Raw genomic sequence first — 22,917 nt, forward strand, 5'->3', positions numbered from 1 at the left:
TAACAATACTGCTTCCTTAACCTATTGAACCACGAACAATCATAAAACACATGAAAACATCGTAAAACATTGTCCATGATTCGGCAGCTGGGCATTCGCGAATACTCAAAGCTCGTGAAAGTGGAGCTCGCGAAAGTGAAGGGCTAGCTGTATATAATGCAAGTATGATCATTTTAAATTAACATTCATCAACATCACTCCTACTATTCTCATACAGTGACCTCACACCTGGGATCAACACATCACTAAACTTGCCACACACATACTTCTAACAACAAAAGTTTGGCTTTCCCGTTCATATTCACTTCTTCCTGTTACCTACTCCCCTTTCATAAAAGCCTCATTCAACCCTTACGTGGTATGCTGTTCTCACATTTGCATATAGTATAAGTCATAACCTTCCTTATGTCTGCATGTTAAAGTTTTGAGAATTACTGCTCAAACTGCCATTTTCCTCCTCCTTCTCCTATTCTTCTACACCCATCATACAATTTACTTATTCTAATAATAATGTACTAACAAACACCTCTTTCAACTCTATTTTTCTTTTTAGAATTACAATGCCTGTCACCAACAGTAATAATAAGATAACACTTAATAATATCAATCTATTATCCTTGCAACTCATTACTAAAGGCTCCATTCCTGTACATGTCTTTTCTACATATAATCCGAACATTTCAAATTTGAGAGAGTGTTGCATACATAAATCAGCAGGGGCCTGTTAAGTTATACACAGCTGTTTAATCATCGACAGTCACCTTATCCTATCATTCTTCAGTAATAATGTTGTCCATCATTTTCAACATTAGTATTGCAAGTCAAATGAATGAAAAGAAAATTTTAACTTACCAATCAGTTCTTCTGGTGGCTTGAGTGGGCGGATGAACCGATTCAGACACACTAACTTTCCTGAGAGATCTAAGACATGAGTTCGAAAGTTGCGATTTGAATAACGAGATGACAGAGTAGCAACCCAGTCACTGCCTGCTGACAACACCTCCTCTGGCTCACTTGATTCAAATTGTGCCTTGAAAGTAAACAAATCAAATAATATATTTCTCTTAGGGTAGACAATAGCCTCATTTATTCTATTATAAAATCCACCCACAATCCTCCTAGAAACTATTGTACTATTTTAAATTATCCACTCATCCTCAATTTTAATTCAACTGTGCCACTCCTATGAACCTCTTCATTTTCCCTACAAGGTTGCTGTCATCCTTATTCACCATCTTCTCTCAGCATACAGCCTTTTTAATGCATTCCATAATTTCCTTCATCATATGCTTCATCTCTCACCTTAAAATCCTATCATCAATTTGTTTTATGTTGCACCTATACTTTTGTATGTTAAAATCTTCATGCAATAATTATTTTTCAACCTTCCTACAACAATCAAAAATTTTTAAAAATAGTGTGATAAACAAATTAATTAAGATAAAACACCACAAACATACAGCAGTTCTGCTCCTGCAGCTTCAGTTAGGTAATTTCGAAGATAATTACACCTCTCTCTGTGGGGAAGTGGAAAAGAATTCTTCCTCCATAAGCCATGCACGTCATAAGAGGCAACTAAAATGCCAGGAGCAAGGGGCCAGTAATCCCTTCTCCTGTATATATTACTAAATTTAAAAGGAGTAACTTTCATTTTCCCTTTTGGGGCACCCTGCCTCAGTGGGATACAGCAGGTTTGTTGAAAGAAGAAGAATTACACTTCTAAGTCCTGTCCGTCTTTCTGTTTGTGTCCTCAATATCTGGAGTGGCACCAAAATTTCTATAATGGTTTTTTCCTCACTTAATGACCTACCAGTTTAAAGACCACTTGGACTTACGTCTAGCTCTCCAACCAGTGTACTGTATGTGTATTTTACTTTTTTTTTGTTTTTTAATGCCTAGTTCTATTTTGAATATACTAAAAATGTTATAAATGGTGCAAAGGTGACATTAAAACAATATCTAAAGATGGTTGACACAAACCCACTACCAGTATATTATGCTTGAAGTATCAGTAAGGGGCAGCTCCTCGCTTAATGACCAATTTGCTTACCAATCTACTCTTAGGAACGGAACTCAGTTGTTGAGTGAGGAGTACCTGTACTGGGAAGTTTAGAGGTGGCTATCTGGGTGGATGACGAAACTAGGGAACATTGTTTTAAAGCATCATCATTTTTATTATTTATATTTTGGGGCTTTGAGGAGGCTAAGGAAATTTTGGGGGCCTGAAGCCTCCCCAAACTCTCCGTTGTTGCCGCCCCGGCTCAACATGAATGCATATCAACATGTGGGCCTTACAAAGGAGCACTATGACTGCTACACACTCTCTGATAAAAAAATGGTCTCACTTCTTTAGCCCTTTTCTTTGCAACCTGCCTTGGTGGGAGACGGCCGACTTGTTGAAAAAAAAAAAAAAAATATATATATATATAATTTCCTAATTAAATTTTGAACATTTGTAGAAGTGCCTATAATACAAATAATAAAATTAATAAATCAATCAGTTGAGAACTTTTACTGAAACAGGAAGAATTAAGTACTTTAACTAGGAGTCCCATAATAATATTACAAACACCTTTAGAGGCTCTGGAGGAGGCAGAGTAGGCTCCAGAGTGATGTAGATGGACAGGTGAGTAGCAGACCTGTTAGGTTCTCCTTTAGGTTTAGATATACCCAGGTTGACTGATGGGGGAGACTCTCTGCTGTATCCCAGAAGCACCACAGGTTCCTCCAAGGAAAAGGTTCCCTCAATCTGAAAAATAAATTATTATTAAAATTTGCAGATTACCACTTGTAATTTGAATAAAATACAGGTGTCCCTTGCTTTATGTGACAGATGCATTCCTGGGTGACGGTGCATAAAACAAACTCATTACCACACAACAATCCAGAGACTAGTTTTGAGACTTTGCAAATTTCACATTTCCTGATAAATTTTTTAACAAAAAATTATGAACATACTACTAAACAGTCATAAACAGTACTAAAAAGTAAATGCAATTGATCTAAAAGCAATTGAAATTAAATTAAATTTAAAATTCAATCATAATTGTCCTCCTTTTCACCTTCCTCCCCCCCTCATCAATCAACCAGCCTATGTCTGGAATAAAGTACACATGTTATGAGACTGTGAATACATATCTCCCTACTGCTCATTCCTCCCTCTTTCCCTCCACCCTTAGTTTCAATTTGTGTCACCACAAATAATGTATTATATGTAGTGCTTTCATAGTAATATTTTCTTTATCTCAATAATACAGTGAGCCACCAGCAGCAACAGCCTGGCTAACCAGGCAAACATCAGATGAGCTTGGCCCATAGCCGAGCTTTGGGAGTAAAAAGACTCTCGGAACTCACCAAAGCTAAAGGTATGTGACGGTGTCATTGTGCATTATTTTTGAAGTAGTTTACTAAGTAATAACCACAAAAATAAGGTTATAATAACCTTCATAAATTTAAAATACATGTACAACAGGAAACCATACCTTAGCATTACAATATATTGTGGAGAAAGGAATTTTGAGGGAGCCTAGCCAACGCTTCTCTATGCGGTGATAAATTGTTGAGTCCCTCAAGCGATCATCTTCTAACAGATCATGAATAACCTCATCAAACAGATGAAGATAAACATTGTCTGTCACTGTCTGTAGACTGCTTGGTGAAAAGTTATCATTTGGAGCCCTGAAAATTTTTATTCTTAATAATTTTTATATAAATTTGCAACAATATTTGTAACATCTACTTTATAAACATTATAATTTATATTTATATAAGAGTCTATTATTGAATGACCTTCCTATATTATTCCCAATAAATTGTTTAACTAATTAATGTACCTAATTTTAATAACTGTAAACTTAAGACTTGCTTGAAACATTGCACATAATATGGACCTATCAAATCATTTTAAATTTTGGTACACACTGTAAGTTCCAAATTCATTTTGAAGCTAACATAATTAATCTCATTAACATTCCATTTCTTTACAGTAATTCAAATAATAATATCCATATTCAGTTTAAGCACTAAAACCATGTGTGTCATGCAGCACAGTAATTCAAAGTACCACACTTGATGCAATAAGAATAGCTGTTCAGTACAAGAAACTCTGTAATTAACTAATAGTGAGGGAGGGAGGAGGGTGTATGATACATGGTCACTTAGGCCCATACAAGACAAACTTCAGAGTCATTGGATTTGGTCTGATGCTTCAGAAGACATTATTATTTTATTATTATCACACTGGCCGATTCCCACCAAGGCAGGGTGGCCCGAAAAAGAAAAACTCCATCACTGTCTTGCCAGAAGGGTGCTTTACACTACAGTTTTTAAACTGCAACATTAACACCCCTCTTTCAGAGTGCAGGCACTGTACTTCACATCTCCAGGACTCAAGTCCGGCCTGCCGGTTTCCCTGAACCCCTTCATAAATGTTACTTTGCTCACGCTCCAACAGCATGTCAAGTATTAAAAACCATTTGTCTCCATTCACTCCTATCAAACACGCTCACGCATGCCTGCTGGAAGTCCAAGCCCCTCGCACACAAAACCTCCTTTACCCCCTCCCTCCAACCTTTCCTAGGCCGACCCCTACCCCGCCTTCCTTCCACTACAGACTGATACACTCTTGAAGTCACTCTGTTTCACTCCATTCTCTCTACATGTCCAAACCACCTCAACAACCCTTCCTCAGCCCTCTGGACAACAGTTTTGGTAATCCTGCACCTCCTCCTAACTTCCAAACTACGAATTCTCTGCATTATATTCACACCACACATTGCCCTCAGACATGACATCTCCACTGCCTCCAGCCTTCTCCTCACTGCAACATTCATCACCCATGCTTCACACCCATATAAGAGTGTTGGTAAAACTATACTCTCATACATTCCCCTCTTTGCCTCCAAGGACAAAGTTCTTTGTCTCCACAGACTCCTAAGTGCACTGCTCACCCTTTTCCCCTCATCAATTCTATGATTCACCTCATCTTTCATAGACCCATCCGCTGACACGTCCACTCCCAAATATCTGAATACATTCACCTCCTCCATACTCTCTCCCTCCAATCTGATATCCAATCTTTTATCACCTAATCTTTTTGTTATCCTCATAACCTTACTCTTTTCTGTATTCACTTTTAATTTTCTTCTTTTGCACACCCTACCAAATTCATCCACCAATCTCTGCAACTTCTCTTCAGAATCTCCCAAGAGCACAGTGTCATCAGCAAAGAGCAACCGTGACAACTCCCACTTTATGTGTGATTCTTTATCTTTTAACTCCACGCCTCTTGCCAATACCCTCGCATTTACTTCTCTTACAACCCCATCTATAAATATATTTAACAACCATGGTGACATCACACATCCTTGTCTAAGGCCTACTTTTACTGGGAAATAATTTCCCTCTTTCCTACATACTCTAACTTGAGCCTCACTATCCTCGTAAAAACTCTTCACTGCTTTCAGTAACCTACCTCCTACACCATACACCTGCAACATCTGCCACATTGCCCCCCTATCCACCCTGTCATACGCCTTTTCCAAATCCATAAATGCCACAAAGACCTCTTTAGCCTTATCTAAATACTGTTCACTTATATGTTTCACTGTAAGCACCTGGTCCACACACCCCCTACCTTTCCTAAAGCCTCCTTGTTCATCTGCTATCCTATTCTCCGTCTTACTCTTAATTCTTTCAATAATATCTCTACCATACACTCTCTTTTGTCCCCTTTGCCTTTATACAAAGGAACTATGTATGCTCTCTGCCAATCCCTAGGTACCTTACCCTCTTCCATACATTTATTTAATAATTGCACCAACCACTCCAAAACTATATCCCCACCTGTTTTTAACATTTCTATCTTTATCCCATCAATCCCGGCTGCCGTACCCCCTTTCATTTTACCTACTGCCTCACGAACTTCCCCCACACTCACAACTGGCTCTTCCTCACTCCTACAAGATGTTATTCCTCCTTGCCCTATCCTCCAGAAGACATCTGGACACTAAAATGAATCTAAAGATAGATCATTAATGGAATCTTTATTAAACTTGTAAACCGTTTTCTTCCTGTATACAGTTAACCACTCATTACATATGGATTTTTTTTATTAAAACATCAGCTGTTTCCTGTAGGTAGTAGGTTGGTAAACAGCAACTGCCCAGGGAGGTACTACCATCCTGCCAAGTGAGTGTAGGATTGCTGGTGTCTTTTTTCTGTCTCTTAAACATGCAAGATTTCAGGTACATCTTGCCACTTCTGCTTACACTTGGGTCACACTACACATACATGTACAAGCATATATATACACACCCCTCTGGGTTTTCTTCTATTTTCTTTCTAGTTCTTGTTCTTGTTTATTTCCTCTTATCTCCATGGGGAAGTGGAACAGAATTCTTCCTCCGTAAGCCATGCGTGTTGTAAGAGGTGACTAAAATGCTGGGAGCAAGGGCCTAGTAACCCCTTCTCCTGTACAAATTACTAAATTTAAAAAGAGAAACTTTTGTTTTTCTTTTTGGGCCACCCTGCCTTGGTGGGATATGGCCGGTTTGTTGAAAAAAAAAAATCAGCTGTTTCCCAATGAGACAAAGTAACATATGGAAATGTGTATCAATACCCATGTAAACTCTCTTAATATCTTTTGTGGAATGAAATGTTGCATACACTATTTTCAATTACTTTGTCTTTATAGAATACTATTACCAATATGTCATATTTTGTAACATTCCAGCTGTTTCCTCCTGAGACAGGGTATCTCGACAAAGAAGAAAGCACTTTCACTGTCAATCATTCAATCACACTCCTGCCAGAAGGGTACCGACATCATAGTTCAGATGATCATCCAAGCCACAACATCCCCGCCCCTCTTCAGAGTGTAGGCACTGTACTTTCCACCATGACTCAAGCCTGGCTAACCAGTTTCCTTGAATCTCTCCATAAATGTTACCTTGCTTACATTCCAACAACACATCAAATCATAAAATCTGCTTGCCTCCACTCACTCCTATCTAACATACTCACACAAGCTTGTTGGATGTCCAAACCCCTAGCACTCAAAACTTCCTTTACCACCCATCTCTCCAACCTCTCCTAAGCCAACCCCTACCCCTCCTTTCCTCCACCCCAGATTTATATGCCCTCCTTGTCCCAGGTCATGTCTCCCTAAAAAAAAAAAAATGGATGGAAGGTACAACACACTTCTGTGACATGTCACATCAGCCACTATCATCTGTGACACTATAGTCCTCTCCCACACCACCACAGCTCTAATACATCTAATTCTCTTACCCCTCAAAGCCATATAGTCTATGAGCCAAAGATAGCTAATGATGCCACCTTCACTCAGTGGTACCGCTTACCACAGAGAAACTCATTTCAGTTCTCCACCTTTAATTCTGGCTATTAAGTGTAAGTGATAGCCATTCACTAAGACTTACAGTGGGTTCAAAGAGTTAATCACAAAAAATGTAATTACATTCTGCTTACTGTTTCCTTCTGATAAGTCTCAAAATAAAAGTGGAATATTTGGTAAGTGGTGTTGCAACAGCACCCTGCTAACAGTATTTACTGATGTAACATAGTCCATTAACAATAACATGGGGTAAAGCAGGTGATGCTAGGGCTCTTAAGACCAAACAAATTATAAATTTATGTTAGATGAAACAAAAACACTCAAAATATATACTATACACAAATAACCCGCACATAAAAGAGAGAAGCTGACGACGACGTTTCGGTCCGACTTGGACCATTTACAAAGTCACACTGTGTGACTTTGTAAATGGTCCAAGTCGGACCGAAACGTCGTCGTGAGCTTCTCTCTTGTATGTGCGGGTTATTTGTGTATCGTTCCAGTCACGGTATTGTGCCTTTTTTTGTTATTTAAGATATATACTACACTACTTAGAGTAATGTCTCTTTCACAATCTCTTTACTCACTAAACCTAGACACTAAAGGAGTTGGAGTATACCTGGAGTATAGCTGGAGAGGGTTTTGGGGGTCAATTCCCCAGCAGCCAGGTCTGTGACCAGGCCTCACGGTGGATCAGGGACTGATTAACTAGCTGCTATTGTTGACCGTATGCAACCCAACGTATGAACCACAGCCAGGTTGGTCAGGTACTGACTTTAGGTGCCTGTCCAGTGCCTTCTTGAAGACAGCCAGGGGTCTATTGGTAATCCCCCTTATGTATGCTGGGATGCAGTTGAACAAAGTCTTGGGCCCCTCACACTTATTGTGTTGTCTCTTATCGTGTTAGTGGAGCCCCTGCTTTTCATTAGGGAGATGCTGCATCATCTGCCAAGTCTTTTGCTTTCATAGGAAGTGATTTTCATATGCAAGTTTGGTACTAATCCCTCTAGGATTTTCCAAGTGTATATAATCATGTATGTCTCCTGCCTGCTTTCTGGGGAGTACAGGCTGAGGAACTTCAAGAGTTCCCAGTAATTAAGGTGTTTTATCGCTGTTATGTGTGCCGTGAAGGTTCTCTGTACATTTTCTAGGTCAGCAATATCACCTGCCTTGAAAGGTGCTGTTAGTGTGCAGCAATATTCCAGCCTGGATAGAACAAGCGACCTGAAGAGTGTCGTCATGGGCTTGGCATCCTTATGTCCAGATTCAGTTTTCTACCACTTACAAGCAATTATTTTTTAGAGAAAGTATCTGTGAGCCTGCTTTATGAAAGAGATTATGTAACAATATATAAAGAAGTAATTAATTAACTTACTTAAATGGGAATGACAACTGCTGGTTCCAAGTGGGGTTGGGACCTTCAGCAACACTAGTGCGCAAAACTGACCTCTGAAATGTTGCTTCTACATAGGGACGAACTAAACTATTTCCTTGTATCACATCCACTGAATGACCTGAAATAAAGTCGTATCAAAATTCATGCCAGGAATAACCCACCAAATTACAACACCCACAAAATTTGTTTTCTAGTACACTGACCGTTTCTCACCAAAGCAAGGTGACCCAAAAATGAAAACACATTCACCATCACTCATTTCCTAGCTGTTTTTATTGTATCACCTATCAACAACTACAGTACAAGAACATAAAAAACATAAGCAGACCTTACCTTGCTGTACAGCATTACTGCGAGATGACTCACAACGTACAGGAACATGGAAGGCTCGAGCAACATGTACAATGAGTTGCACATTCTGGTCTCCTAAGGCCACACCACGTACTTGATGCCTCTTTTTTCTCTCTGGTTTCAGTGGTCGTCGTGCTTTGAACACTGACAGTAATGATGTCCCAAGGCTTCTACATGTATTAGAAAAACACTGAGTAGAATGTACAAAAAATTATATAAATTATGACACTTGCATACTTTACAACTGTAAGATCAAAGGTTGGGATAAGACAACAACAAAACACTTACTCTTACACTGTCACTCCCCGCAAAATGGTAGAGAATCTTTTACCAAAGGTAATGACACCAAGAATGCCAAATTTGATGGAAGGCTTAAAGAATTATGCAAGTGCAAAGTTGGCAGTGTGGGCAATTTACACATCAGTAATTTTGCCAATTCCCTTACTCAGTTCAACCCAATTTCAAACCACTTCACTAGTATGCCTTTTGTTCTACTGATTACACACAAGAAACTGCCCATTCAACTATCAGAACTACTCAGTAAAATGCACAGAGCTTGGTAATTTGGCCAAGTTTGCACAAAATTCAACAAATCCCAATTTAAAAACAGAGTCCAAAATAAGCCTTTCCTCTGCTCATTAATCATGTCTCCAGGCCCCACCTATACAACATTTTTCCCTCCATTTTCAATCCAGGACCACACAAAAAAATCAAATTTTTACCCTATTTCTAAGAGTAATAAAATACAACCTAGAATGATTGGTCATGGTTTAGGCTGTCCCAATTATTGAAGCAGACCTAGTAAAAGCCCATAAAATAAACCTAGGAATGAGGGGTAGGGGGCTCTATCCTATCCTTCCTCCGGAAAATCGCCAAAAATCTAATATCCCTGCTTCCAGTCTGACATCAACAAAAATTATCTCTATTTCTCAAGCATGACTTTCATTCTATTAATTGATACAAAGAAACTGCCAATAAAGCCATAACTAACCTAGAAAACACCTCAAAGTCTATGCGGTAAACCCAACAAAATCAGAGGTTTGCTTTTCCCCATCATGGACAGAGTGGAGCAGAATGTTTTTTATACTGTGCATACCCACCACACAGACCCATTCTCTCATATCTGGGCCAACATTTATCACTCACATCATATTTGAGGATGAAATGTTTTAAACATAGATCTTTGTGAGTGACACTGGCATTAACCCTTTGGGGGTCGACAGGTCCTCTCAGACTTGTTCTCAGGGTCGGCCAAATTTCAAAAAAAAAAAAAAAAAAATTTCTTATGAAAAGATAGAGAATCTTTTCCCGATCATAATGACACCAAAAGTATAAAATTTGATAGAAAACTTAAGGAATTATGCTCTCGTGAAGTTAGCAGTCTTGACGATGTTTACGCATCGGTGATTTTGCCCACTTTGAGCCCTATTTTCGGCCAATTTCAGTGTACTAGTCGACAAAAATCATAACTATTTCGCTAGAACTCCATTTTTTCTATTGAATGAGCACAAGAAACCACCCATTTACCGATTTCAACTATCCAATAAAGTGGTCAGAATTTAGCAATTTTGCCAATTTCACACAAATTTTAAAAAGATGCCAATTTCCGAATAGGGTCCAGAATAAACAAGAAAGACATTCCTGGCACTAAAATAACAAGTTCTCTGTTTGTCAGTCACATCCCCAGGCCCCTCTTATATTTCTTTGGCTTTCCGCTTTGAATTTTTATTCTTACAAAAAAAATAAAGATTTACTGTTATGCAGACTACTGCATTAGTGTAGAAATGGTATAAATAATATCAGCGCACGTGTGAAAGAATATTAGACTCACCAGGTGATGTGTATTAGATGCTTGGCATGATTTGTTTACTTTTGAACTCTGGTAAAAATCGAACATTTCTGCTATTTTGAGCTCAATTTCAAGGTACTTTTCATTGTAAAACCAGTCAAAATCATCTCAATTTCTGTAATATGTCTTCCATTCTATAAAATGAGACCAAGGAAACTAGAATACAACAATAAATACCATATGAAAATACAGTGCAAAGTCGCTGTTTTAATCCAAAAACACGGTCAAAGTTTTTTTTTTCTCATTACGCACTGTGTGCTGCAGGATTTTTTTTATACTGCGCACACTGACCACATAGACCCATTCTTTCATATGTAGGCCTACCAGCTTTCTCTCACTAGATTTGAGGGCGCTAGAATTTAGGCATACTTGTACAGTGGTCCCTCGATAATCATAGTTCTCGAGAATCGTAGATTTCAGAAATCATAGGGATATTTTCGTATAAACATGGGCTCACTAATCGTAGATTGACTCGCAAATAGTAGTTCGTCCGGGACAGGTACACACAGCCCCAAGCTGCCTCACACTCCTTTCCCAGCCAGTGTGCTGTTGTTTATCAGTGAGTGAGGATGATCCCACGAGTTCATACGATACATTTCATAATATTCCATTCGTTTTAGTGTTTGCAACTGCTAAATAAGTCACCATGGCTCCAAAGAAATCTTCTAGTGCCAGCCATTTGGTAAAGAATGTGAGAAACACATATAGTAGGTAAGTACTGGTTTTCTAACAGAGTGGGGTGATAGAGGCTAGGACCTTGGGTTGCCTAACTGTTGCCTATGTGTCTTACCTACCAACCTGTCAGTATTGTATACCATTTTGATGTTCAGCTTTAAGAAGAGACTGGACAAATATATGAGTGGGAGGGGCTGGGTTTGATTGGTGTCATTGGGTACAGGAGTTATTTCTTGGGTAGCTTTGGGTAGAGGTCGTTTTGATAAGGACTTGCCTTGCATGGGCCAGTAGGCCTTCTGCAGTGTTCCTCCACTCTTATGTTCTTAATTTAAGAAAAAGTTTGTAGAAAAATATGAAGGTGGTGGTGGTAGAGTGGAAGCAGTTGTGATAGTGGTTGATGGTGGTAGTGATGGTTGTAGCAGTTGTAATAGTGGTAATAGTTGTAATAGTAGTTGTAATACTGGTTCTTATGTTATTGAGGGTAGGACTTTGGGTAGTTTCAAATTTATATGAGTGAGAGGGGTTGGATTTGAGTGGGACTTGCAGATGAGTGGATAGTTATTAAAGCTTATTTCTTGGGTAGCATTGAAAATTGGGTTGGGCAAATGTTTTGTTAGTGGGATGAATTGTAAAGGACCTGCCTAGTATGGGCCAACAGGCCTGCTGCAGTGTTCCTCCTTTCTTATGTTCTCTGATATGCAAGTCCCACTCAAATCCAACCCCTCTCACTCATGTATTTATCCAACCTATCCTCCTTATGGAGGGGGATTCCCCTTCCAAACAATAACCTCTCTTCCCTCTCTCCTCCTCCCTGTCTTCCATTCATCAACAACAGCCTTCAATAAAGGTAACTGTCATGTTGAATGTTCATTCTTTTGTGCATGTAAATCTATCTTTAAGGTAAAAAAAAATTGTTGTTGATACTTCTGGGTGTCAGGAACGGATTAATCGTATTTACATTATTTCTTATGGGGAAAATTGATTCGAAAATCGTAGATTTCGATAATAGTAGCACCTCCAGGAACGGATTAATTATGAAAAACGAGGGACCACTGTACGTCAAAAACCCTGGGTCGTATGACGTACTAGTACATCCGAAACCCCCAAAGGGTTAATAGTGCAGATCTATGTGAGAGACATTGAAAGGGTTAAGAACCATTGCATCCAACTAGGAGGCAAAGGTTACTTATGAGTCATCAAGCTCCAAGGTGGCACAGCACTTACACAAAATGATATTGTGACCATTTATAGGCATTTTAAATTATACTGAATTAGTTAGGCTAATAGACAAATGAGAATCCATACAAAAAAAAAAAAATAAAAAATCACTATAAATATTCTTCAGTAATTCTTATGTGATATTCAAACAAAAGAAGAGAGGAACTGCAGTAGGTCAACTGGCCAAGTCTAGGCAGGTCCTACTCACACTTAACCATTCTCCTTCATGTTACTCTAACTTATTTCTAAAGCTAACCAGTAACAGTGTACTGTACCCTATGTCGGGTATGCTCTCCTCTCGCACTAGATCCTCCAGTTTTGGTGCAGAGCTTGCTTGAGCATAGCGCTGCAGCATGTGTCGACGCAGTGATGCCAGCAGCTTCTCCACTCGCTCCCACCGCTCATCTAACTCCCACAAGTAATGGCTTTTTGATTCTTTGACTTCTCCTGTTTCAGTTCCCACTGCCATTTTATTTTCATATTTCTAGAAAAAAAAAAAGAGTATATTAGTCTCAGGTGAGACTATGTATATCTTTTATATTACATTTAGTTTGGGAGTTTAGGAAGTTTGAGATATAGGAGAGTACAATAGTATAAATTGTATTATATTCATATTCGAATTCATGAAGACATGCTAAACCCATAAGGGTCATACATCACTTGGGAGATAATCAGGCTTGACTCCATTCCCTGGACCAAGAGCCTTTACCAGAATCAAGGAAACCCCTTTGAAGAGGGTTAAGGAAAAAAAGAGTTCATAATTAACTCTAATTGTAATTTTAGTATTACTGACTGCTTAATGAAAGGTCAGAAGTAATAAAGCCTTATTCTGAAAAGAGAAGATTTACAAATATGCAAATAAAAAAATGGCAAAGAAGCTATTAAAAGGTAAATCTGAGCAAGATGATCTGAAAAGTTAAAGAAGGTATAAAGTGTAACTACTGATGGAACACAAGTGCATGAGTAATATTCAGATAAGGGAACCTGTGAGAATGCAAAAATGCAAGGGACCAAATTAGTTTAATAAGCAGAAATTTAAAATTGTTAAGCACTAATGCACAACAGAAATTTTGATTCATTTGTTCACACATACTGTATTAGGAAAAAATTCCTGGGGAACTTAAAAAAAATCTGTTAAGATATATATTTAAGTGAATGGTGCAAGATCATAGATAATATAAAGAAAGATCTGATCCAAAGGAATGAGAGGATATCTTGAATTCCTTTGATCAAAACCCCTATACCTCCCATCAAGACACCCATCCATCCTCAAAATTGAGGGAGAGAAAAGTGTTAATAATGTAACAATCTTCTAGCAAGTCTAGGATGAAAGAGGAACAGTTTTAATTCTAAACATTGAAATACATTTAACAACATCTATATTTCTTCTTTCTTTCAACACACTGGCCGTATCCCACCGAGGCAGGGTGGCCCAAAAGGAAAAACAAAAGTTTCTCCTTTTACATTTAGTAATATATACATCTATATTTATACTCCTTATAAATTTTAAAGAGCAGACTACCTGACTCACTTCTAAAGTCTTACGCAGGACTTCTGATTCAATGGCAGGAACAAGCTTAAGGCGCCTAAATTCAGGCACATCTTCAGCTCGTAGCTGAAGGACCCGTAGCCGTACGCTGGCATCTAGATCAGCTTCTGTGCAAAAGTCTCCCTCATAGCTATCAATCTCAAAGTAAGTGGTTGGTTTTGACTTGCCAGAAGCAGCTTTCTGCAGAAATAAAAAATAATACTTTCCTTTTTTCCTGGAAAACCAATATGTAAACAGTATTATAACAATATTATTTGCATCTGAGTACATTTAATATTCATTATTGTGAATGTCTATATCAGACTTAACTATCAGACTCAATGGTAATATTCAATATTTAATACAAATTTTGCCATATATTACATTAATTACAAGTTTTTGTGTACTGTCCTAGGTATATAATGTGTCATCTCTAAAGAGCATTCTGAAGAGATCTTTCTTGTAAACTCTAGGTTTCTTCCACTAAGATAGGGTGACTCAACAGAGAAAAAATGCCTTTAAGGTTACTCATTCAATCATTGTCTTGCCAGAAGCACACTGACATTACAGTTCAGATAATTCTCCAAACTGCAACAACCCCATCCCTCCTTCAGAGTGCAGGCACTATACTAAGTATACTTCCTACCTCCAGAACTTAAGTCTGGCTAACCAGATTCCCTGAATCCCTTCATAAATGTTACCTTGCTCACACAGCACATCAACTCATAAAAATCACTTGTCTTTTTGTGAGGTTTCCATTCTAGAGATAAATGTCTGACATTTTCCAAACTAAAATCCCAAAATTTATAAAAAAAAATCATCAATCACTTGCAATGAAAAAAAATGGGAAATTGATGAGGCTTATCTTCAGCAAGCACATCAAAGTGAGAAGGCAATGGGGAAGAGGTGGTAGGGAGGGGGGGGGGGGAAAGGAAAGCTCAACTGAAAGCCAAAGAAAATGTGGAACACCAAAAAGTGGGAACTATAATTCATTCATGAAAATAATCTTTGTAGATGAATGGTTCAGAGAACCGACATGTTGATAAATTAGACACATGTGCAACTCTTGGGTATCTTTATTGAGGAAACGTTTCGCCACACAGTGGCTTCATCAGTCCGTACGTAGGAGAAACTTGAAGAACAGGAGGAGAATGAGGTAATCAGTCCCTCAACCTTGAGTCGATGTGTTCAGTCCATCAATCTTGAATAGAATATGTATTCTATTCAAGATTGATGGATTGAACACATCGACTCAAAGTTGAGGGACTGATTACCTCATTCTCCTCCTGTTCTTCAAGTTTCTCCTACGTACGGACTGATGAAGCCACTGTGTGGTGAAACGTTTCCTCAATAAAGATACTCAAGAGTTGCACATGTGTCTAATTTATCAAAATAATCTTTACTCCTGTTTATAACATCTGAGTAGATGTTATAAACAGGAGGAACTTTTTTTCCATAACTGTACATCTAGTTACTAAGTTTTCTAACACAAACAGTTTATAATGATCAGTTTATTATATCTATAAATTTAGTACTGCATTCCCTATAAAAAATTTCTGGGAAGGACGATTATGATATTAAAGCTTCCATTACTTATAAGATCATTTCACTACAAGTAATATTAGCTACCTCAATAAAACGGATGACAATAGCACAGGTGACCTGGTCCTCACCTGTAGATGATTCACCAGAGCAGCATTGCTTGGGTCGTTCGGATCAATGCGAGCATTCTCTAGCCACTTTTTAACAACTGCTGGGTTGGCTCTTGGATGGAGGTGAGACTGCAAAAATATTAGAAATTAATATTGTAATATCAAGTAAATAATAAATCTGGACTAAATGTAGGGAAATAATGTGATAAAACTATTATTATAAAAACAATAATAATATTTTTAAAAATGTTTACTTTTAGAGGTGAGTGGGTGGATACAGTTGATGGCGGAGGCCCTGTAGGTGCTAAAATTTCCCCCTCTTCTCCAAGTGCCCAACCAAGACGGTAATGCACCACTCCACACGTAAGATGGTGACCATATTCAGATTCTGGAAGACCACATCCAACTCCTTCATGCTTGTAGCTCACTACCTGGTGATGCAGCAGTGAGCTCTATGATACAGCCAAAAAAAACCACAAACTCTAGATGGTATAAAATTTACTAATTTGATTTTTAATACTTTTCTAACAGCATTACAATTAAACAATTACAAAATATAATATTACTGTGTAACCCTGGTGAAGCAGACGTATCAAAGCCAGAATTTCAGCTGAAATAACTTCCACACCAGAGCCATTTGATCCTTTTTAAACCTTCTAAAAAAAACTAGGGTAAACTTGAACACAAACTAAATGAAAATCTGAGGATCTTTTGGCAAAAAAGTCAAGAGGTCAGTCTATACACTAGGTAAATGATAAAACTGAATGACAGAACTGAGAATGCAGGGCCATAATTTCCAAGAAGAGAAATAATCTCAACTGGCACAAAAAAATCACTCATGGCAAATCTCAGCATTTTATGAATAGTACACTATCAAATCAAAATATTTTTGAGATCATTTAGGTGAACTTTTCACTATTAATGGTTATAATTTTGGGACTTGACGATCTGTTGGAGTGTGAGCAGGGTAATATTTAGTGAAGGGATTCAGGGAAGCCGGTTATTTTTATATAGCCAGACTTGAGTCCTGGAAATGGGAAGTACAATGCCTGCACTCTAAAGGAGGGGTTTTGGGATATTAGCAGTTTGGAGGGATATGTTGTGTATCTTTATACGTATATGCTTCTAAACTGTTGTGTTCTGAGCACCTCTGCAAAAACAGTGATTATGCGTGAGTGAGGTGAAAGTGTTGAATGATGATGAAAGTATTTTCTTTTTGGGGATTTTCTTTCTTTTTGGGTCACCCTGCCTCGGTGGGAGACGGCCGACTTGTTGAAAAAAAAAAAATTAAATACACCAGAATTACAATGTATTTTTCCTACCTTATCTGGACTGTATTCCTCTAATGACTGTTCAAATTTGTAAGACAGGCAAAAGTTACCAGAATTATTAACTCATCAGTGTTCCTTTAGGTGCTAAAAATACCAATTCACCTTTGTCAGAGACAACAAAAAAATACAACTGACCTGATTACCACTGAAATGAATACTGTCAAAGATGTCTTTGCAGATATTTGTTTTGCTGGGAACCGGAAGGAACGTTGAAGCCACAAGAGTCTGTCTCAGACTTGCTCCCTCCATGACTTGCAGCACAATACTACGAGGCCATGAAGAAAGAGCCATTCTGTAAGTCTGACCAATGTGAAGAGTGAAGTCATTTCCAAAATTTGCTGATGGTGTCTGAGTTACTAATTTGTTGTTTATGAGAACCTAAAAATAAATAAATGAAGATTAGTATAAAACTTGAAATTAATTAAGTAGACCAAATATAAATGTAAGCACTTAAAATATTACAAGATACAAATGTTAAAAAAGATCATAGGTACTACAACAATTAAGTCTCACACAGATGTTAGGAAATACTATTACTTCAGTGTAAGGATAACAAACATGTGGAATAAATCAGATGAGGAAGAAGTGTAGGCAAACTAAATACAGCATGTGAATTCAGAAGTAAATACGTATGTATGCACGCATGCATGTGCCACAAAAATATACTTGTACATACACAGAAATTATACTATTCTAGTGTATCCACTTCCATTACTAATAAAGTTAACTTCACATCATACCTTCACCCAAACTCGGACCTTGCTAGCTGCCTCTCTCCGACGCCTCTCTTGTTCAGGGCAAATGTTGTTTTCCATTACTGATGATGACTGAGAAAGCTCTAACTGTATGATTGGCTCCCCTGGGGGCCTTCGTGTGCGTGAAAACACTTCAAGAACTTCTAACTGCACCTGATGGAGATTTTTATTGAACTTTGTATAACATATGAGTTGTACATAAGACTTCTTTTAAATGAAGAGTTCATCAGTCATGAAAATTTTAGCATCTTCAAGCAAAACTTTTTTAATTAATTAAATTTAAAATTGTATTAAATTAGAATTTGGATGTGTCTTTCACAAATATGAAATTCTAAATTATAGTTTGCAAAAATGTCCTATGCAATTAATGAAATTTTGTATTAGAATTAAACTGTTAATTTACAAAACTTAACAGTTCCGAATTCAAATGTTTGTTATGTCAAGGTCGAGTCATGACTAACTCATAACCAGGAAGACTATGTTTCTTTGCCAAATGATTTTTAACAAAGCTAATCCTACGAATATTTTTTATATTGCTGGTTTGCCTGAGGAATAACAAGTAATAGGCATTGGAAATGATAATTAATATAAAACTGGATGCCTGAATTCAGATGGATTTTTTTTTTTTTTCAACAAGTCGGCCATCTCCCACTGAGGCAGGGTGACCCAAAAAAGAAAGAAAATCCCCAAAAAGAAAATACTTTCATTATCATTCAACACTTTCACCACACTCACACATTATCACTGTTTTTGCAGAGGTGCTCAGAATACAACAGTTTAGAAGCATATACGTATAAAGATACACAACATATCCCTCCAAACTGCCAATATCCTAAACCCCCTCCTATAAAGTGCAAGCATTGTACTTCCCATTTCCAGGACTCAAGTCCGACTATATGAAAATAACCGGTTTCCCTGAATCCCTTCACTAAATATTACCCTGCTCACACTCCAACAGATTGTCAGGTCCCAAGTAGCATTCGTCTCCATTCACTCCTATCTAACACGCTCACGCACGCTTGCTGGAATTCCAAGCCCCTCGCCCACAAAACCTCCTTTACCCCCTCTCTCCAACTCTTTCGAGGACAACCCCTACCCCGCCTTCCTTCCCCTATAGATTTATACAGGTCTCCCTCAACATTCGCGAGGGTTAGGGGATCAAGAGCCTCGCGAATGTTGAAAAACCGTGAATGTTTGGTGCCCCAATATATTGTAGGGAAATATAATACAATACTGCTTCCTTAACTTGTTGAACCATGAACAATCATAAAATACATGAAAACGTCGTAAATTGTACTAAATATATACATGTTATGCTTTAATAACACGTATGTTATTAAATACCACAGACTCCACCAATGCCTCCACCACTTCCCCAACCACTGCGAGTCCCTACTACCCTCCCTCCGACCCCCGCAACTGGCAACCAGCCCTTCCACCACTCAGTGTGGTGAGTGTTTTGTTTGTTCATTATTTGCTATTAAACTACAGTATAAATAATGTAAACCCATTCATGACTGCATATTGGAATGGCTATTCGGACAGGTATTGGACGGTGACATCATGTGTTTAGTCTTGAACACAGCAAAGAATCAAACATTTCTGCTACTGCTAATAATAACAATAGTAATAATAATAATAATAATAATAATAATAATAAATAATATAATAATAATAATAATAATAATAATAATACGATATAATTGAAGAAGGAAATTGTACAAAAATACGAGGGAGTGGTTGACACATCGTCAGTGTGGCTTTGTTTATGCTGGAGTGAGCATTAGTCTCCCTGCTCTTCCAAACATTTCACAATAATTCAGCAGTTGAGGCAGTGGTATTTAATAACATATATGTTATAAATAATAATAGTACATATTAATAACATGTATTATTATTATTAATAACATGTATGTTATTAAATACCACTGCCTCAATCGCTTCCTCACCAGCTGCCTCACCCATTGCCTCAGTCGCTGCTTCAACAGTTGCCTCAATCGCTGCCTCAACAGCTGCCTCAACAGCTGCCTCAATCGCTTCCTCAACAGCTGCCTCACCCACTGCCTCAATCGCTGCCTCAACAGCTGCCTCAGTGACCACTGCCTCAATCGCTGCCTCAACAGCTGCCTCAATTGCTGCCTCAACAGCTGCCTCAATTGCTGCCTCAACAGCTGCCTCAATCGCTGCCTCAACAGCTGCCTCAATCGCTGCCTCAACAGCTGCCTCAATCGCTGCCTCAACAGCTGCCTCAATCGCTGCCTCAACAGCTGCCTCATGCACTGCCTCATGCACTGCCTCAACAGCTGCCTCAACAGCTGCCTCACCCACTGCCTCAACAGCTGCCTCACCCACTGCCTCAATAGCTGCCTCAACCACTGCCTCAATCGCTGCCTCAACAGCTGCCTCACCCACTGCCTCAATCGCTGCCTCACCCACTGCCACAATCGCTGCCTCAACAGCTGCCTCAATCGCTGCCTCAACAGCTGCCTCAACAGCTGCCTCAACCGCTGCCTCAACCACTGCCTCTACCACTCCAGTCGCACTCAATCTACAAGTACCAAACACAATGAATTATTGTGAAATGTTTGGAAGAGCAGGGAGACTAATGCTCACTCCAGCATAAACAAAGCCACACTGACGATGTGTCAACCATTCCCTCGTATTTTTGTACAACTTCCTTCTTCAATTATATCGCATTTATTATTATTATTATTATTATTATTATTATTATTATTATTATTATTATTACTATTGTTATTATTAGCAGTAGCAGAAATGTTTGATTCTTTGCTGTGTTCAAGAGTAAACACATGTCACCGTCCAATACCTGTCCGAATAGCCATTCCAATATGCAGTCATGAATGGGTTTACATTATTTATACTGCAGTTTAATAGCAAATAATGAACAAACAAAACACTCACCACACTGAGTAGTGGGAGGGCTGGCTGCCAGTTGCAGGGGTAGGAGGGAGGGTAGTAGGGACTCGCAGGTGGCGGGAAACTTGAATATGATTTGGCGGCTGGGAATTTGGCGGTTGGGAATTTGGCGGTTGGGAATTCGCGAATGTGTGAAGCCCCCGAAAGCTGAAAACGTGAATGTTGAGGGAGACCTGTATGCTTTCCATGTCATTCTACTTTGATCCATTCTCTCTAAATGACCAAACCACCTCAACAAACCCTCTTCTGCCCTCTGACTAATACTTTTATTAACTCCACACCTTTTCCTAATTTCCACACTCCGAATTTTCTGCATAATATTTACACCACACATTGCCCTTAAACAGGACATCTCCACTGCCTCCAACCGTCTCCTCGCTGCTGCATTTACCACCCAAGCTTCACATCCATATAAGAGTGTTGGTACTACTATACTTTCATACATTCCCTTCTTTGCCTCCATAGATAACGTTTTATGACTCCACATATACCTCAACGCACCACTCACCTTTTTTCCCTCATCAATTCTATGATTAACCTCATCCTTCATAAATCCATCCGCCGACACGTCAACTCCCAAGTATCTGAAAACATTCACTTCTTCCATACTCCTCCTCCCCAATTTGATATCCAATTTTTCTTTATTTAAATCATTTGATATCCTCATCACCTTACTCTTTTCTATGTTCACTTTCAACTTTCTACCTTTACACTTTACCTTTACTTTTACAGATGGAAATGTTACTACCAAAAGTTTTGTAAGGAAACAACAGATATGAAGCACACAATATTCCACTCTAATATGTAGCTAAGGAAAAAGTGATTTATATCAATGATTTGCCACACCTGCTCTATTTTGTTCTGTTGGAAAAGCACAACAGAGAGATGGATAAGATAGGTAATATTAACATATGAATAAATATTTACACATTAAGAGATGAATAAATATTTGCATACAGATGTAAACAGACAAAACAGTTAGATATAAGCAAGTGATGGGTAGATAAGTATATTAATGAGACACAATAATTTGAATTAACCTTGCTTCTATTCAATTTTACTTTCATACCTTCTGCTGCAACACTGTGACTACTTTCTGTGAATTGAATTCTAAACTGAAATAAAACATAAAACAGTGCATACACCATCTTTGACATCCATTCTAGGTCAGTATATGTACTACCAGCATGCACATCCCCTTCCTGCCCTATGTCTACCTTATGTTTGTCTACAGGTCTGGGAGGCTGAGGCTTGGATATTTCTGGACTTGACAGTATGGTCTCATCCTGAGCAGCTTGAAGTAGAAAGCCTTCTAAATTCTCACTGAGTGCAGACTTCTGTCGTTGTTGCTGACGTTTCTTAGCTTCTTTCTAAAAAAGAGAGACAAATTGTATCAATTAACCCTTAAATGGTCCAAACGTATATATACGTTTTTTCAACATCTGAAAGTATGTAAAAAAATTAACATCTTTTTTTTTATGTTTTACATTTGAAAACGTGTAAAAAAAACTTTTATCTACATTATTTTTTTGTTATATGTGAAAATATGTAAAAAAAAGTAGATCTACTTTTGTAGCACTACGAATTTGACCGTCGATCTGTTTGGACCGTTTAAGGGTTAATGGACTGAACATTTTTAGTAAAAAAGAAAAAAGAAATAACTTTAGAATCCCTTAGAAGTTTATGAAATAAATGAATAATTTAAAAGATGCTAATTATTTTAAAAACCAATGTGTGAATTTCCAATAAACATAAAACAGTGTCACAGTTATGTTTTCTTGTCTAAAATTTCCAGTGTATTAAACACAAGCAAAGAAAATATAAAAATGAGAGTACAGTTCAGAAATGGTGGAACAGAATAAAAAATTAAC

General features: G+C 38.1%; 1 protein-coding gene and 1 long non-coding RNA gene across 8 annotated transcripts in view; one reads left to right on the plus strand and one right to left on the minus strand.

Annotated features, from left to right (window-relative positions):
• Positions 1-22,791, plus strand: part of LOC128687580 (uncharacterized) — a 62,087-nt gene extending 39,296 nt beyond the window's left edge. For 2 of the 3 annotated variants that reach the window (XR_011391883.1, XR_008406861.2), the window contains exons 2-8: positions 3,258-3,365; positions 13,151-13,261; positions 14,413-14,536; positions 16,024-16,146; positions 16,284-16,512; positions 17,533-17,648; positions 22,281-22,791. This is a non-coding gene — a long non-coding RNA (uncharacterized lncRNA). The remainder of the gene's footprint in view (positions 1-3,257; positions 3,366-13,150; positions 13,262-14,412; positions 14,537-16,023; positions 16,147-16,283; positions 16,513-17,532; positions 17,649-22,280) is intronic. The other variant, XR_011391884.1, reaches the window with a different exon arrangement.
• The window catches only part of Cc2d2a (Coiled-coil and C2 domain containing 2A), a 95,229-nt gene that overhangs the window by 39,309 nt on the left and 33,003 nt on the right, over positions 1-22,917 (minus strand). For 4 of the 5 annotated variants that reach the window (XM_070084181.1, XM_053775095.2, XM_053775097.2 and 1 more), the window contains 12 exons: positions 22,264-22,416; positions 18,095-18,262; positions 17,490-17,732; positions 16,278-16,454; positions 16,045-16,152; positions 14,375-14,572; positions 13,119-13,327; positions 9,084-9,271; positions 8,730-8,868; positions 3,483-3,678; positions 2,573-2,749; positions 853-1,030 (listed from right to left, as the gene is read on the minus strand). In XM_070084181.1, the coding sequence (XP_069940282.1) occupies positions 853-1,030; positions 2,573-2,749; positions 3,483-3,678; positions 8,730-8,868; positions 9,084-9,271; positions 13,119-13,327; positions 14,375-14,572; positions 16,045-16,152; positions 16,278-16,454; positions 17,490-17,732; positions 18,095-18,262; positions 22,264-22,416 (2,134 nt within the window). The remainder of the gene's footprint in view (positions 1-852; positions 1,031-2,572; positions 2,750-3,482; positions 3,679-8,729; positions 8,869-9,083; positions 9,272-13,118; positions 13,328-14,374; positions 14,573-16,044; positions 16,153-16,277; positions 16,455-17,489; positions 17,733-18,094; positions 18,263-22,263; positions 22,417-22,917) is intronic. The other variant, XM_053775096.2, reaches the window with a different exon arrangement.

Source organism: Cherax quadricarinatus, chromosome 11, assembly GCF_038502225.1.
Source record: "Cherax quadricarinatus isolate ZL_2023a chromosome 11, ASM3850222v1, whole genome shotgun sequence".
NCBI lineage: Eukaryota > Metazoa > Arthropoda > Malacostraca > Decapoda > Parastacidae > Cherax > Cherax quadricarinatus.